This window comes from Lepisma saccharinum, chromosome 16, assembly GCF_977018435.1.
Source record: "Lepisma saccharinum chromosome 16, izLepSacc3.1, whole genome shotgun sequence".
In the NCBI taxonomy this organism is placed as follows: domain Eukaryota; kingdom Metazoa; phylum Arthropoda; class Insecta; order Zygentoma; family Lepismatidae; genus Lepisma; species Lepisma saccharinum.
The window spans coordinates 380,063-398,854 of NC_139244.1; the positions used below are offsets into that span (position 1 = coordinate 380,063).

General features: G+C 40.5%; 1 protein-coding gene across 11 annotated transcripts in view; it reads left to right on the plus strand.

The window, feature by feature from the left end:
• Window positions 1-18,792, plus strand: part of LOC146000180 (protein turtle-like) — a 327,541-nt gene that overhangs the window by 175,046 nt on the left and 133,703 nt on the right. For 8 of the 11 annotated variants that reach the window (XM_083137521.1, XM_083137526.1, XM_083137528.1 and 5 more), the window contains one exon: window positions 8,728-8,942. In XM_083137521.1, the coding sequence (XP_082993647.1) occupies window positions 8,780-8,942 (163 nt within the window). In that variant the 5' untranslated portion in view covers window positions 8,728-8,779. The remainder of the gene's footprint in view (window positions 1-8,727; window positions 8,943-18,792) is intronic. The other 3 variants (XM_083137527.1, XM_083137532.1, XM_083137529.1) reach the window with 1 other exon arrangement.

Consider the following 18,792-nt stretch of genomic DNA (forward strand, 5'->3'; position numbering starts at 1 on the left):
TAGGTACTGTCCTCAGAAAGCGTTTACATTGACTGAGTGAAGAAATCGATGGAAGAGGAATCAACTCGGTCGTCCTCCGTGGACAGCCACTCGACTGTCCTGACTACTGCAGCGAGTACTGGCTCCAGCTACTCTCCCGTCTACTCGACCAATGTAAACCCACCTATAGAACTGACACGTCCAACGAGATATTAACATACAAAACCTAATAGCTGCACCTTCCACTGTTAGACCTTACCATGGCCGTAGGCGGCGACTCTCAGTTGTTATAAATCTTGATTTCTTTGGTTAATTTTACTTCGCTTTTCTGCCACTTTGGCTAATCGCGTAGATGAGGATGAAATATATGATGATGTTGATGAAGGGACACACAAAGAACAACATTGTCCAGGTCGGGATTCGAACACGTGATCACTGGCGTCATAGCGGACTGTGCTAGTCTTCAAATTTAGGCACAGTACAATAAACAGTTAATACCGTATTATTTTTGTTCATTTTCAATGTATAATTCTAAAGACATATTATGCTCAATGGTGTGAAACGCCCGAGTAAAAATGTTTTTATTTTCCAAGGAGACATGCCAGGCATGGTTTGAATTTAATTGATGTTTTAAGTCCAGTTTATGCACAGATGGGCTAATCGGGACTAGACCTACAGTTTAAAGTGGGATCCGAACCACCGTGCCTCCACCAGAAATCGAACCCAGTGCCCCTTGAGTACCAGCCACTTTCACGTAATCATCAGTCATAATCACCGTCGCGATTGGCAAAAAGTGGCACAAGAGACGCTAATCTTGTATATTGTAGATATAGTGTGAATAGCATAATTAGATTGTCGCTTACGTAATTTTGAAGCGCGAGTGTAATTCCTCCTCCGCCTGATGCCCTGACACCTCTCATGTTCTCTCTCCAGAGAGGAAAAAGCAGATTCCGACATGGCAGACGAGGGCCTTCATCAATATTCAGCAGAGTTTCCATCCAATTTTTCTCATTCCTTGCAGGAACCCTTCGCAAATCCCCCCACCTGAAATGTATGCAACACTGCGGTCACGTACCCAATGTGGGGTTGCCGGATATTGAAGGATATAATCCCGTTTTTCATGGTTGTCTCAATCACCGTGCGCCGTCCCTCGGGAATTTTAATGCTCTCTTTCCCCTCCTGTTTTTTTCGGAGGGGGCTTGAGAGCTTGCTCCCCTCCTCTTATTCACTGCAGCTCCCTCATCAAGAAAAGAGTTGTTCAGCATGAGAATTACTGCGAGGGAAAGTACCTCTCGTAAGACGCCGAGTTGAACATCCACACTTTAGCACGGTTACTCAAACTTGCATTCACGTATTTTGTCATAGTTTTAAGATCGTAACCACAATTTGAGGTTTTGAGATACAGAGAATCTTAGTACTCACTTTTATCGCGAATCTTTCTCTCTCCCTCTACATATAATTATTTTTTTAAAAAACAATTAAATGCTGACAAAGACAAAATTTATTGTGGAAAATAAATCACTAAAACGTAACGTTTCCAATTAATGTTACAATTAATAAAATTTTTAATCTCTTTCCGTGAAAAGTCAATTCCATATCCACACATCCTTAACTTCCCATTTCTTTTCAATATATATGCTATGTACAGGGTTCGAAAAATCCCAATCGCCAGGTCGCCATGGCGACTAAAAATTTCAGCCTGGCGACTGTGTTTTTTTGCTTTAATATTGCCGTTCTTTTAAGTTTGCATGTACAAAATTTTGAAGAGTCTAAGTTCAAATTGCAGTACAACGTAATTTAGCAAATGATTTTTTTAAATACTCTTTTGTATTTAGTACAGAGTCTGAAGAAGACCTTGCTAGTAGGTTGAAACATTACGTTTAGTTTATGTTTTAAAATAAAATAAATTTCTGCCTTGGTCTGCATATTGAGTTTTTCATATCATGGAAACAAGGCTTAATGGTGTTATGATTTTTTATCAACGTTGTGAACATTTCATAGAATCAGTAACTATTCCTTACTCTTTGTCCCCCAACCACTAATGCTTTCTCACATGATTTAGCAATGTTTTGAATACGGTGATGCTCAACTTCTTCTAGTATGCACAATTGCCAGTAGGTGGTTTCCTGGCGCCTGAATTTCAGAGCTGGCGCATAGCTCTGATGAAGATTTTTCGAGCACTGGCTTGTATGATACTATAGAATAATATACAAATCATGTAAACATTTTAAATCGTCTCATTTTATTTAGACGGAGTTTTATTGTGTAGGTATTTTATTATATAGGGCATCAAGCCATTACTTGTATTAATAATGAACTACATGAAATATTCTACGGCTTAAATGTACCCTATTAAGATAATAAATAATAAAAATAATAGTGGCATCAAAATTTAAAATTTTGTACAGTTATTGAGTGACATAATTTTTTGAAAACACTTCTCTAGGTGCCCTCATTGTCGAAATATTGCAATTGAAAGTTAACAAGACGTTAGAAAAAATGGTCAAAATCGCACAGTTTGCAACACTGTAATTTCGGAAATACGAAAGAATTTTGCATACTTTCCTACTTCGGGTGTGCAAAATTTCAAATGAATCAAAATATGTAAGGTTGAGGACCTTGTTGATTTCATTACTCCCGTCGCTTAGTTGTCATTCGGACGGAGCTGGTGTGTATTGCGTCAACCCTTTATTTGTCGCGCATGCGCAGTGAATGTTTTTTTTACCAAACGAGCTGAAAGTGGTTAGTCAGGTAGGTGCAGTTCGTAGTGAAGTGTCACTTGCCACCTTGGAGTGCGGCTTGGAGTCAATTGTAACTTGTCACTTTGGAGTGCGGCTTGGAGTCAATTGCAACTTGCCACTTTGGAGTGCGCCTTGGAGTAAATTGTAACTTGCCACGTTGGAGTGCGGCTTGTATTCAAGTGACACTTGCCACTTTGGAGTACGGATTGGAGTGAATTGAAATTATCACTTTGGAGTGTGGTTTGCAGTGAATTGTAACTTGCCAGTTTGGAGTGCGGCCTGTATTCAAGTGTCACTTGCCACTTTGGAGTGCGGTTTGGAGTGAACTGTAACTTGTTACTTTGGAGTGCGGCTTGGAGTGAATTGCAACTTGCCACTTTGGAGTGCAGCTTGGAGTGAATAGTAACCTGCCACTTTGGAGTGCGGCTTGTATTCAAGTGTCACTTGCCACTTTGGAGTACGGATTGGAGTGAATTGTAACTTGTCACTTTGGAGTGCGGTTTGTATTCAAGTGTCACTTCCCACTGTGGAGTGCGGCTTGGAGTGAACTGTAACTTGCCACTTTGGAGTACGGTTTGGAGTGAATTGTAACTTGCCACTTTGGAGTGCTGCTTGTATTCAAGTGTCACTTCCCACTTTGGAGTGCGGCTTGGAGTGAACTGTTACTTGCCACTTTGGAGTACGGTTTGGAGTGAATTGTAACCTGCCACTTTGAGGTGCGGCTTGTATTCCAGTGTCACTTGCCACTTTGGAGTGCGGCTTGGAGTGAATTGTAACTTGTCACTTTGGAGTGCGGCTTGGAGTGAATTGCAACTTGCCACTTTGGAGTGCAGCTTGGAGTGAATAGTAACCTGCCACTTTGGAGTGCGGCTTGTATTCAAGTGTCACTTGCCACTTTGGAGTACGGATTGGAGTGAATTGTAACTTGTCACTTTGGAGTGCGGTTTGTATTCAAGTGTCACTTGCCACTTTGGAGTGCGGCTTGGAGTGAACTGTAACTTCCCACTTTGGAGTACGGTTTGGAGTGAATTGTAACTTGCCACTTTGGAGTGCGGCTTGTATTCAAGTGTCACTTGCCACTTTGGAGTACGGTTTTTAGTGAATTGAAATTGTCACTTTGGAGTGCGGTTTGGAGTGAATTGTAACTTGCCACTTTGAAGTGCGGCTTGTATTCAAGTGTCACTTGCCACTTTGGAGTGCGGTTTGGAGTGAACTGTAAGTTGTCACTTTGGAGTGCGGCTTGGAGTGAATTGCAACCTGCCACTTTGGAGTGCGGCTTGTATTCAAGTGTCACTTGCCACTTTGGAATTCGGCTTCGAGTGAACTGTAACTTGCCATTTTGGAGTACGGTTTGGAGTGATTTGTAACTTGCCACTTTGGTGTGAGGCTTGTGGTGAAGTGCAGCTTGTTGCTTTCGTGTGTGCAGTTTGTGGTGAAGCATCACTTGCCAATAAACACTCTTTTTGCGCAGATGATGGCAGTGATTTCTATGGGGCGAGCTATTTGGTAGCTCAGAAAAGCGAGGCTCCATCTTCGATTGGTCGTTTCTTCGCCTGCTGATGATAGATCCAAAACCACGCACAGGTTAGGAACATTCTCAAAAACTTCATCTAGCGTGCGGAAACGGAGGAAAAAAAAGTTTCCTGGAAGAAAAGCGCAAAGGCAGTTCTCGGAAACTTCTCACGCGAGGCGAGGCCCCCTAACAAGACGTTCTTACCCCGAATGGCAGCGATGGCATCTGCATCGATTGGGGAAACTTGGGACCACGTCAAGAGCTTTCGTTAGTTATTCACGGAGTGCGTTACGTGACTCCGGCGGCGTTATCAGCACCACCTGGAGAGGTAATTAGAAATTACACGGGACAGAATGCATAATGGGGGGGGGGGAAGTTGGCCCCTCCCGGGATCACGCATCCCCATATGCCTCGTAGCAACCTCGGCTGCTGGGAATGTCTATGCACGGCTCTCGAAGGCTGCTCGCAGCGCTGCGGAAGGAAGCGGCGAAATCCGGAACTATACCCTATCCCAGGCATCTCTGGAGCAGGTCTTTGCGCAAGTAGAGACGCGAGACGGCTCCACCGATGAAAACGTGAGAGGGGACGAGATTGCGTGGGGGGGGGAAGCCTTCGAGCAGCGTGTACTATGCCCTCTCGATTTCCTCGCCTTCTGTGACGCTATGTGCTGCCTTGCTCCAGAGACAACTGAGACAGAGTGTATACTGGAGTATATGCCGAGAGAGTCCAAGTTCAGCTTGTACAGTCACTGACACTACTAGGTAGTAACAACATCAGTGGCTTTCAGTGGAATAATTAAATTTTATAGCAGGCGGTTATTTATGGCAATTCTTTACATAACAAACATTACAGACATAATATACATGTTGGATCATCATCACTGTTAAGAATCTTTACACGTGCTAACTAACTCTGTAGCCTTCTTGAACCCGAAGGTTCATGGCTGCAGCAACACAGGCCTTCCATCTGTCCATATCCTGAGCAAGATCTATATACTCTTTTCCATCCTTACCAATTTCCTTTAGGTCCATCTCGACATTACCACTCCATCTTCGTCTTGGTGTTCCTACTGGTCTCTTACCATCAGGTTTCCCAACAAGAATCCTGTAAACTCTTCTTTCCTCTCCCCTTCGTGCCACATGGCCTGCCCACCTAAGTCTTCTTGATTTAATCATTCTAATAATATCTGGACATGAATACAAATTATGAAGTTCTAAATTATGTAACCTTCTCTACTCACCAGTCTCCTCATCCCTTTTAGGTCCAAATATTTTCCTAAGGATCTTATTTTCAAATACTCTCAATTTATGTTCCTCTTTCAATGTAAGGGACCAAGTTTCGCATCCATATAATACTACAGGCAATATTACTGTTTTGTATATTTTAATTTAATTTCTTAGATAATAAACGAGAAGACAAAAGTTTATGAAGAGAAAAGTAACATGCATTTCCTGAATTAAGCCTGCTTTTTATTTCCTCTTTAATATCATTTTCATTTGTTAGTATTACTCCTAAGTACTTGAATTTGGAAACTGGTTCAAACGAGATGTTATCAATATTTAGATTTTGATTATTACCTAACACTTGGTTTCAGCCTGTAAGCATATATTTAGTTTTCTCTTTGCTAACTTCCAAACCTATCTCTTTAGCTGCTTTGAAAAATATTTGAGCATTATTCTTAATTGTATTTACATCATCCCCAGTAAATCTACATCATCTGCATATTGTAACAACTGAGTCTTAACACGTGCCCAATACAAAATTATAATATTTTCTTTAATTGATTCAGCGTGACTTGAATGGAGCAACAGAAACTTGCAGTTTGTGACTTACGTGCTTTTTCCCCAACACCCTAGAATTACAACCCAGAAGTGTCGGTGGCTGTACTTCAATTTTGGCTCGCTTTTGCACATCTTTATGTCAATCCGGACAGAGATTTTTTTCTTTTTAAATAAGAAAGCCATGAATCCAACTAGATAAAGCTACACATTTTGAAATATGATCTTAAAACATTTAATTTATTAATTAATACAAGATTGGATTAAAAGTAATTGATTCTTGCACCGGAGTGGCATTCCTAAAGAAGATTCTATTGGTAACTGCATGAATAACTATAGAATACAATCTAATACATGTCAAACCAGACTACCATATCGCTGCAGATTTTAAAATTCGTTTTGCAACAGTGAAAACAGTGAAAAAAAATAATAACTGCATGTTTATTATTCTGATTTAATGATATAAAAATACACATACTGTACTCAAGGATGTATTTAAGGGGGTCCAGGGCGTCCGGACCCCCGCCCCGAAATACTTACCAATCATAAACATTAAATATTGAAAATATACGGTTTTTTTACATTTTTTTTTTGTACAATCGAGTGATATTTATTTCCACCGAACTTATTTAAAGGCAGTAAATATTTAGTTTCTATAATTGCTTTATTTAACATTAATATTTATATGTCTAAACAAAAGCTAACGTAGTGCAATGACTCCTTTGTTGCATAATTTTTGTATTGGGAGTCAAAACTATTCTACCGGAGTGGCAAGGACATATTGAAGGGCGAGGCCCAAGGGCCCGGACCCCCCCCCCCTCCTTCCCCAAGGCTTACCAAGTACTAACATAAAACAATGAAAATATACTTGTATAGCATTTGCTGTAAATCGAGGTTATTTATTCCCACCGAACTTTGAATGACAGTACAAGAGATATTGATCTGAAACTTTATATTTCAACTGGATCTAACATTCGTTTGTTATTTAATAAATATTATTATTTTTATCTATTTGGCACTGATTTGCCTGTCAGGACAGTTGCTTTCATGCAAAAGTTTAGGGATGTTAACTACAAGTACGCTGGATAATGAATACATGCTTTTGTATCTCTATTCTTACACCGTCCTTTTACCTATGCATATAATAATAGCAATACAATATTAATATGTTTTAATTAATATTATTTTAATTGAATAGAATTATAATAAGTGTATAATTTAAACGTTAATACTATTATTATTATTTATGAGACACTTGGTTCTACCCTCCCCCGAAATAAATTTCTAAATACGTGCCTGACTCTACTCTTTATTTTTAAAAAAATATAAAGGAAATTTTCATAAGCAAACTCGAAATATTAAAAATATATATTTTTTGGCACTGAATTGGAAATTTCAGGCGCCAGATGAAAATTATCAGTCGCACTGTATTGTTCTACCCCTGGTCCCTGCTAAGCTGGGAAAAGTCAAGAAATGATCGTGTGAATGAAAATTAATGGAAGAGACAGATAATTTTGAAAATACTGTTATGGAGAAGTGAGCAAGAACACCACCCTTTGACTTCAACTTGAATTGCCTCCCCAGTTCTTGAGGCGAGCCATCCCATTGCTCCATTTGCACCCCTTCGCTGGAGTTGCCAACTCGTTTGCAAAGTTCATTCCAGTTGCCAGCTTGTTCTGAAACTGTTCCTTTTCTTACAAAAAAGAAGGGAACAATGGATTTCAGAATCATCGTCAAAGTTTAAGTCCAGTTTATGCCCAGATAGGCTAATCGAGACTGGACCTACAGTTTAAAGTGGAATTCACACCTCTTTGGGCTTCCACCGGGTAACCCTCCGATTACAAGGAGACGACGTTACCACTATATCATATGGGAAGCCCTGATCTCTGCGCGAGTATGCTACCATTTTTAATTGCAAGTTGCGTTTGGAAGAGAATCATTCTGGTCTTTCCCCCCCCCCTAACGTTTTGGCACCAATTCGCCGACACTGCTGAAAAGGCCTTCCGGCATACGAGAAGCCAACCAGTGGCGGAAAGTATCACCATGAACCTTCATCCCTGTAAAACAAAGTTCCTTTGATCTTGTTAATAAGTTACATTTGTTGGTTGTAATGGGTATTGAAGGTAACTTTTCCGTTTCGGATCAACCGTTATTATTATTATTTATTTATTTATTTGAAGTAGGGTTACCCTTAAGCTTACAGTTTACTTAACATTGGACCTTTGTAATGCATTTATTTATTTACTTGGTATATTTCATCATATCCATTTAACATATTAATTCATTCGAGCTAACTACATATTAAAAAAATTGGAGTTTCCTTGTAATTCATATCATGGTCACATATTATTTTGTTTAACGTATGGTTCTTATATTTAATAATATTTATTTAAACTTCAATCCTTAAATTGTTACTTAATTTCATATTGTGAATTTATTGGTTATTTATTAATATTTTAGAAATTGGTTTTAAATTTGTTTTCTTAAATTCAGTGTTTTTGCAATTTCCTCTAGGTTTTTTTGGGGGGGGCTGTGATTCACCTTGCTCGGAGGAGTGGGAGTTTGTGGTTATTCGTTAATATCATTTGTTTTTTTATAACCAAAACACCACAGCCTCCTCTCACGTAGTATGTTTGAGTAGGTGTTTGTTATAAAAAACCAGCTTTCTGCTGTTTGTCTGGAAAAGTAGTGAATAAGGGATTGTTTGTCGTTGCAGGTGATGGAAGCACGGAGACCCTAACAGTTACTATGGAAACACTGATCCCGGGATGGGGATGTCCGTGGGTCAAGTGGTCAGATGGTGGTGCCGAGAGGCCATGTCCAGCGTGACCCTTCTGCTGTCGCTCGCCGTCTGGGACCTCCTCGTGTTCGCCACCCCAGGTGAGTCCCCCACCGCACAAGTCCTAGCAGGCGACGTCTATCTTCCGCCAGGTAGGTTCTGCTCCGTCAGATTCAGGGCCCCGCACTCTGCCCGACGCCCAAACTTGTCTTTTGGCCGGGGAACATGGGAAGATGCTGGCCGTAAGTGAACGTCTCACCCGGACGGGATGCTATGCCCCAAAATTAGACGCAATCGTTAGCTGCTACGAAATGTTGCAAATTAAGTGAGATTCGCGCATTTTCAGTTCAAATTTCTTAGTTTAAAATTGATCACAACACTTTGCATCACCAATTGGAATACAGTGTGTTCGAAAATAGTATTTACACTCTTTGAACGGGAATACTAATTACAGCAAGTGTCCCGTACCGGGCGGTCTAAGGCTTCATGCTTTGGACTCAGGTTCGTGTGCAAGTATGAACGTTTTTGTGTGTCGCATACCTTAAAGTTACAGATGTTCATTGTCAGCAATACTTTGTCTGCAATGCTACAGAACAGATATATGAATCAACAAACAGCAGATATGGTTTCCACAGGAAGGGAAGCACACGTAGTGTCAATCGCATGTTTCATGTCATCCAGTGACCATGGCTTTGTGGGATACGCATCGTTCTTCAGTTTTCCAGAGGTAGAAATCTAAGGGTGTTAAATTGGGAGATCTGGGTGGTTATTTGACACTTCTTACATTGCTCACCTCTGCCACTTTGGGTACACAAATGCCTACCACCTGGTGGGCCGTGGTGGAACTAAAAACAACAGAATGCCTACATACGCACTCAATGAAGGTATTGCAGCTTCAAATACAAATGGCCCAGTCAAGTTATCTTTAATAGCTTCTCTGTTCTTAACATTCAAAGAGTGTAAACACTATTTTCGGACACTCTGTATGAAAGAAAACTATTTTCAGTGTCTTTCATATTACAGGCTAGACTATAAAATATTTCCCCTGCGAGTTTCTGTTTCTGCAACTGGGAAACGTATTGTCTCAATTCCATTAGGTGATGTTAGGGCTTTACAAATTTCCTTTATCTTTCAGAAGGAATTCTAGCAGAAGTAATTTTTCACAATTGGAAATGTCGTAACAGTTTCTCGAAACGAGACTTTTCTTTTTTAAAGTCTCTTCCGAGATGGACCAAACTGCGACACCATCAACTTATTTCTGAAATACGACAGCGCATCTTATACCATGGCATCTAGTCCCCTTACCAACCCTTCAGGCAGTGACGTGCCTACCAGGATATCTTATCTAAATTTCTTCAGAAAGCTCTGGTTTACAGACTTCCAGACTGAGAATTCTTGACGAATCTCTGAATTACCACGCTATGAAAAGTACTCCAAAGCCACCCTAGACAGGATGCATCAAAAATCACAGTTCTATCTGTACTAATTTGGCGCCAGAATTTTCCCAATTGGTTGAGAGAAACAGGGAATCTAAATTCTGGCATTCACTTCGTTGGACTCTTTCCTTCAGCTTTGCCAGCGGAAAAGTAGCAAAATATTCCTTTCAGAACTGCTGTCTTCTAATTCAAATTGAGGAATGGTATTGGATATCATTGACTGGTAGTTGGTCGCCATTTTCCAGCACATCCTTGTGTTTACAATAGTTCCTCGTGACCTTTGTTTTCATGTCATGCCACATACAAAATGTCTTACACTCCTACGTCACTTGCTTCTTACGTTTGTAACTTCTTTGCTGTTATTCTCGTCCTTCTATTCACGGCAGTTTCTCATTCATCCTCGTCCTGTCTGTTTTCCTAGGTGGTAGGAAAGCACTGGCTGAGCGCGTTAACTGGTTAACCAACAGAGTTTTCCATTCGAGTTCCGACGGAACTCGAATAGGTGTTAATTGAAGGGTTCGTGGTTAAAACATGGTAACTGACATTTTGGTCATTAAGTTTATTAAGCAGAAAGGTTATTAGAAGCTATACTGTAGATAATTTGTTTTCGTGTTGTGTTCTGAAGCGTTCACTGAGTCCAATGCAAATTGCATGACATGGCAATGACACTGGAAAATTGAAGAATGGCTCTTTTTACTTTGTGACTCAATAATGAACAAAATGTCAGTTACCATGTTTTACCCTCGAGTCCTTCAATGTTTCCTCATCAATTCCATCTTATCACCACTTTGGGATTAGCCAAAAGATGCAGAAAAACAAATTTAAAATAAGGAAGATACGAACACGGACAGTCTTACACTTTGTTTGTTATTGAATTTCCTCATATTGACACTATTAGTTTCATTCTCACTTTGACTTATAATCCCACTATTGATACCGATTAATTTCTGTCAAGTTGTGACAAGTGTCCCATATTATCCCTTCGTTCCCAAACAAAATTGAGAATTAAATGAGCCAAGCAAAATTACCACAGAATGGACAAAAAAATTGTACGGTTTTTGCCCGTGGCAATGTTTAATTTAAACGATATTATATCTCGACCCGTTCCTTTTCACTACCTACGGTGTGCATATTAACACCGGACGCTTTACAGCGCTTTGGAAATTGAGTTCATTAGAAAGAACATGCTCAAAACGCATCCTTTTCCTGGGTGAGATACACTTGCGTATCTTAGGGCGAATCAAACGTCACTGACGGCATGAGCGGAAGTTCTGTTGTAAATTTACACAAATTTCTGCAATAAAAATGATCACTACATCTTGCGGATGTAAAATGAAGCTGTATCGATTTGAACACTACCGATGTAAGCTTAGCTGAATTTGATGAATATTAACAGGGTTACCACGAATTTTTGTTCTTATATTTGTCTATATCCAACGTTGCGCAGAATGTAAGGAAGTACTGTGGATGTTCGAGGGTCTGCGCAGTAAGCAGGAAATCGTTGGACACCATATACTGTCGACATTCATTGTAGTTTGTGCTGAAAACGCCTATTGTGAATTAATGTGGGCACTAATGATGATGACTCGATGAAAAAACCTTACATGTGTAACAATGATATCTATTCTGACTTATATATTCCATTAGCAGCAATAATGTAGAGAAGTGTAACATTGCAAAATTTGTAAAAAGTTACTTAAATAATATACAAGTATATTACATAATTGTCGATAAATATGCTATGACTCAAATTTATATCAGTGCTGCTTTTGTGGAGGTATTTAACCCGTCTACTTTTAAATAACATACAAATTTTGTCATATCATACGACGTTTAAGTAAATTTCCGCATGTATCGTTATCCTTAACGACAGCGACGAGACAAATCAGCCGAATCCAAAATTTTGAAATATAGAAAATCAAAGAAACAAAGATACCAACGATTACTCCATACATAGCTCTTTCGAGGCTCATACCTGACTGAAATGTTTAGTCAGAGTCATGATTGCGCAGGATGAATCACTAATTTGCAATTTTTGTTTTAGTTTCAATCAGATTAAATCGTACATTTGAATCGTCTGTCATTATAATTAATCAATCTTTCAACACCAATATATATAATTGATAAGGCTGAACCAATACAGATACGTGAAAATTGCAATAGTTAAAATTTGTTCACAATAGTGATCAATATTTTTGTGTGAATATTCTTTTCCAATTATATGCATCAATTTACCAGAAATTTGCTTCAGAATATTCAAGAATTACATCAGAATATTAAAATCAATGTCATCTAACTACAAAATACAATTTTCCGTGCAAAATTGTTGCAAAATGAAAATAAAGTTCGAATTCCAACCGATACTTTACGATATCGGCTCAGCCCTTAATTGATCTTCTAACACAGGTAAATACAGGGTGAGTCAAAAGTGAGGAACTATAATGTTATTCACTTAAACTTATATTGTCTACATGATATGCTCAGTATGTTGACCCTCTTCAGCAAGGCACATGTTCAGACGTTGCTCCCCGTTCTTCAGGATACTGAGGATCGTGGCAGCCGGTATTTGCGTTATACTCCCTTGCAAGATGGCGTAGGTCGCGAAACTGGGTTACCCCATACGAAGTAATCCATTGGTGTGAGGTCAGGGGACCTCGCGGGCCACTCAACGGGGCATCGTCGATCTATCCACCTCCACCGAAACTTTAGTAAAGTATCCTCCACATTAGTCACACGTTAGTCCTATGGTTCCTGACTTTTGACTCACCCTGTGTAAAGAATCAGATCTTTCATCACCGGTGAATATAATCAATCAGATGTTACACACTTGCCTAATGGTATACTCCGTTATAATAATCATCAGAAGTTCATTGAAAGCTCCGTTACCCACGGAAATAGTTTAACTAGGATTGTAGATAAATCAGATCTTCAGGCATTGTCTACAGACATAATGGCATACACTGTTGGTTGCAATAATTGGAATTTTGTATAGGGTTCGTCGGTGCCGAATAAATAAATAGGAAAAAGAAACCGAGGCTGAATTCTCTTTCAAAATCCGAACCTCTGACCTTGAACCACAACACGAACCTTTAGTTCATCTGTTTGTGACGTTTGACGATCGCCTTCTTTTGATTGTGTACGTATGCATTGGTGAATGCGTGTGTGTGTAATTCTTTACTGCTTGCATTTTGACTTGTGCATGGTTATACATATATATATACATTATCTTAATTTTTTGAGAGCATTGGAAACCAGATCTCTATATATATATATATATTTATATCAGTAGGTTTCTTGTGTGGTAATCAGTATACAAGTCCAGCACTGTCCATGTTCCCCCCCGAAATCCTGATTGTCCTTCAGAGGCAAGTTTGTGTTCGAGCGAGGCGGTCCTGAAGACATTGATATAACTGCACGCACGCACGCATCAAAACACTCTGTGGAACGAATGTTGTGTGTTTCCGGCACGCATGATTCCACATGTTCTACGTCTAGATGTAGCTGAGAGGGCATTGCATGTTGAGCTGCAGTTTCACTCTCTTCCGCTGCCGTTCAAGTGCGAAAAGAAGAAGAAGAAGCAACTTCTACACTGTGGAGCCTTGTAGATTATTTTATTGTGGAGGTGCCAACATCCTGTTCTTAAGAATATATCTATATGTACACTCACCGGCAATACAAATGAGACGCTAATTCCTGAAATACTCTCTTCCCTGCCTTAGTCTGCCGCCGTAGAGTTAGGCAATACGCATTACAGGGAAGCTAGTAGTTCAGGATCTAGGTGTTTCATTTTTAATGCTCATGACTGTACAATCACGGACACTTTTCGGTTGTAACGCTGCCATTAACTTTCAGTGCGTTAGTTACTACCCAGATGTGTCCGCGACTGTACCTACTGATAGAATTACAGTTTCAGCTGCTTCGAGGAAAATTTGATTCTGCCCCCATTTTTGTGAACCTACTTGCAGACTTTTGGGGGAAACGGTTACTTTTTTAAATTAGTCTGAGTTTACTTTATGCACAGATAGGGACTGGACCTACAGTTTCAAGTGGGAGTGGTGGTTCGGATCTCAGAAAAAGCAGGCTGTGTCTTAAAGTTCCCAGACCTTATACCCCTAGACTTCTGCATCTGGGGCTTTGTGAAAGACAGTGCCACCTATGCCACAGAATTGGTAACAGCTAAAGGAGAGAACAAGAAACGCCCTTGGTTTGGTGGACGAGGAGTTCTTGGGGAAAAGTATGGAAAGAACTAGAATTTCGATGGGATCTGATTGAAGCCACATTGAACATTTGTAGACATTCATAGAAACTTGAAGTGTTACTGATTCACACCCCACAAATATCATTGTTGTATTCCATATAGTTTAGTCTAAATAAATTCTTAAAGTTGTTTCCTCTATTATGATACACCCTGTATCAGGGAATACAGAAGGGCGATATGGAAGATGTGTGTGCAGCCGCAAGGGCTCATACGGGGAATAACTCTGTGTTCTATTCTGCAATGAGGCTCTGGGTTATATCACACTAAACAAATTGGGATGAGAATTTTCCCATCACTGACACCAGCAAATGTATATTGACCCTTGGTGTCGAGTTCTGGCTGTCGCAGGTTATGCCCTCTCGAGTCACCCCTAGCAGAATCTCGCCCGTTGGATGAACCGACCAATTCAATTCGAACGACCCTCGTATATTTTAGACCGGGCTGGAAAATGACAGCAATAATTGAGTTTTCAGGATGGTCAATCGAGGGCCAACAATGCGGCATATCCATTGATCGCGGTTGACAATAATTGTTTCGCAAAACAAACTAAGAAGGGGAAAAGCGGAAGGAGTGAGGGGGGAGGGAGATTTGATTTGCAAATTAACGACGAACGCACGGGAAAGAGCAAAAGTGGTTAGAAACGGAGAAACAGAGTTCGGAAGATAAAACGGGATAAGCGAGGCAGAGGGGGCAAAGAATAGTCCACCAAAAAAAAAGAAAAGAGGACGAAAGTTAGGAAAGGGGGGGAAGGGAGGGTCGTTTTCAGACCCCAATTAGCCTTTCTAATTGTGAGGAAGTGTTGAAGTTTGTCTTAGAACATCCACTTCGGAATTCGCTACGGTCGCGGCGGGGGCAGAGAGGGGAAGGGGGACGTGGCGATGACGTCACAGCCTACCCCCCCCCCTTCTCCGCAGCCGGTGGCCGTCGATGTGACGCAGGCAGGGTTGGTCTCTCCCTCTGAAGATGCGGCAACACCGCGAGGCGCCTCTCTCGGGGGGACCGAGGGGGCTGGTCGTTGCTGAAAATAAGTTTTGGCGACGGGCGTGTCAAAATAATGGAAGGATCATGATTGGGGGGGAGGGTGTTTACTTGTAGGAAGCAATCTCAGTTGCATTACCTCCCTCGTCCCTTTATTTACATTTTACATAGTTTTTATCCCTTTTTTGCCGTTCCCGTGGCGGACTGGTTAGCACATCGCGCTACGACGCCAGGGGTCCCGGGTTCGAATCCCGGTCTTGGCATAGAGGTTTGTGAGAGTCCATTCATCATATCATTACTCATCTCCATCTTCGCAAATTAGCCAAAAGTAGCACAAAAAGCGAAGTAAAATAAAGAAAATCAATCAATCAATGAAGCTTTTATTTCTTCATTGACTGATTGAGGGAGAATATCCCCCGGACGACGCTACCACTGCGCCATCGGGGAGGCCTTGACCCACTGGAGAAAGTCCTTAATCCGCCACTGTGTACCTAATGAATAGGTGTAATATCAAGACGAGAATTAGCCTCGTCTGGAGTTTAGATGTGATATATGGATAATCGCTCATTATTATACAAACTATTAAATCAAGCTTACAAACCAGGGTGCGAAATCATTTAAGAATTTGGGGGGAGAAGGATCTTAATCTACAAACCCCCTCCCCACAAACATGCATATAAATTATACGATATGAATATCTATAATGTTATTAAAAGTAAAAATAAATTACTAAATTAAATTAAATTAAAATTATTATTATTAATTAACCAAAAATAAATAAATTTGTTACTTGTAAATAGTATGTCAGTAGCATACTACGTTCTCTACTAACTGGTTAAAGATGTTAATATTCAGGGTGGCTCAAAAAGTCACCTAACACCGGCGGTACAAGGCCACTGCAGCGTGGAAATGGTGATGACCAATCATTATCAGGCCAAGGGGGAACCACATTGACCACATTGACCACATCGGTGGCTATCTTGATTTATGAAAAAGTTGAAGTGGTTTTATTATGTGTAAGTTTTTTATTAAGTTTTTGCTTTATGTTATTATAAATCAATTAGATTTCATAGTTATTATTGTTTTGCGTTCTTGTTTTACTTTTATTATGCGTATTGACATAGATTTGTTAATAATCTCTTGAGAGAGAGAAATTCTACACTAATTTGTGTATGTATTCGATATTTTTCTTAGTACTGTATATTTGACATTAAAAGGATTGTTTACCTTTTGTTAGTTTTAACAAAAACTCTCGCCCTCGAAAATTTGGGGGGGTTGAGGTCAAGATTGTTGGTGGGGGGAAATCCCTCCCGTCCCCCCCAGGATTTCGCACCCTGTTACAAACCACAATTTAAGTAAATTGTTTAAAGAACTTAAACAATGGTTCACATACGTCACTGATCGCACTCTTCTGACGGCCGAATTTCTTCGCCGATTGTACAGTCACCGGCATTAGAAATGCGACATATTGACCACAGGGTGCGATTCTGAAATATTTTCTTCTTTGCAGGTCGTTGTGGGTTGCCTAACTCTACGGCGATTTGTGGATTTTAATAGCAAATTTTCAATGGCAACTTCTACCACAGCACATATCGAATTGCAGGGAAGCGAGCATTTCAGGATGTAGGTGTCCCACTTTATTGCCGGTCACTGTACGTGGAGAGGGCGAGGGAGCCGAAGCAAGTGGCTATTTAAAAACACGCTGCAAACAGCGTTGGCGGGAAAAAACTGCCTGTTCCTTCCTGCTTTTTGTGCCGCGCTGGGCAGTGGCAGTGTTCGTACATGAAGAAAAAATTCCCTTGCTGCAGGAAAATGTCGGTCCGCCTTTAGGTAAAAGGAGAAATTTTATGAAAAACTTATGTTTTGTTTTGCTTTACATTTAATTAATCTAGATGGAACTGTATAATAAATATATACAAAAAATAAGAATTGTTGCTGTAAAGCAGGTCAAATTATCAGAATGCACCACAAACCGCTATGCCACGGAGGGCTTGTAAAGTGGACTTTTAACCACCCATTGTCCGTTTCAATGTCTAAATAGAAGCTGATGCGTAGCCCGGATGCAGCAGAGCAGTAAATGACGAAACGTGGCCGTTTCTCATCGAACGACGGCCGTCCGGGACGCACGGGACAACCTGCCCCATTTTATGGCGGGCACGAACTTTTTGAATGGCCCTCGCACATCATGCGATACGTCACGCTGGAGTCCAATATTGCCGCACGCCACATCCAGTCCTATTAGGGGGCTGGGTGCTCGTTCGGCGTTGTAATTGGGGGCCGAATCTGTCCCGATTGTGTTCGTAATTTCTCACTTCGGGTGAAATATTGTTTTTGGTCCACAACACCAGCGCCGCCGAGCGGAAAGTTAGGGTTTTCGATGAACCATTTTGTGGCGATCCAGTAATGGCGCTTTTGTCGCTCACCAATCCGTTAAACGCCAAACACGTCCGATCCGTACAGTGCTAGCAGGTCGTGACGTAACCACTGCGCGAATTAAGCTTTCTGCTTCTGGTGGGAGGCCCACGCAGTGGCGTAGTTGTGATTTCATTTCTGGAGGCGTTTTTTTTTAAAGGGGGATGCAAATTTGCATAATGTTACCTTAGAAAATTGGTTCTAAACTAGGCCATTAAATCTTATAATATTTAAACGTAATTTAGAAACACTTAACACTACATCCCAAACTCGTACACAAAAATAGCTAACGAACTAGTATCAACAAAAACTTGATCAACAAGTTGCATATTTTGTGTAAAGTAGTTCCAAAGTCAATCGATTTGTGCCTGTGCTGTGTGTATGCATATGCATATACACATACACACACTAACATATATATATATTCAAGATAAAATTTAATTTGCAAGGGACCATAGGGCCTCCCCGATTGCGCAGTGGTAGCGTCGTCGCCTTGTAGTCAAGGGGTCCCGGGTTCGATACCTGGTGGAGGCACATATTGGTTCGCATGTAACTTTAAACTGTAGGTCCAGTCCCGATTAGCCTTACTGTGCATAAAGTGGACTTAAAACACCAACTCAATCAACCAATCAAGGGATCATAGCATGGTCGTAGATGCTTAGTCGGAAAAAGAATACAAAGCCTGTAAATTCCAGTCATAGGCGTGCGCATTGGGGGGGAATTGTCCCCCCTTATCATGGACGTCCGCAGATTTTTTCCACGGAGGAAAAAGCAGGTTATTTTTCCATTGGGCATATTACCCCTCAAAAAACACCACTTGAATTTGAAATTATCGAATTAATGTAAATTACTATGACTGAAATCAAATTATATACTTTTAGGTTGACATTCGTTTTCTAAGGGGGAGGTGTTGCTATC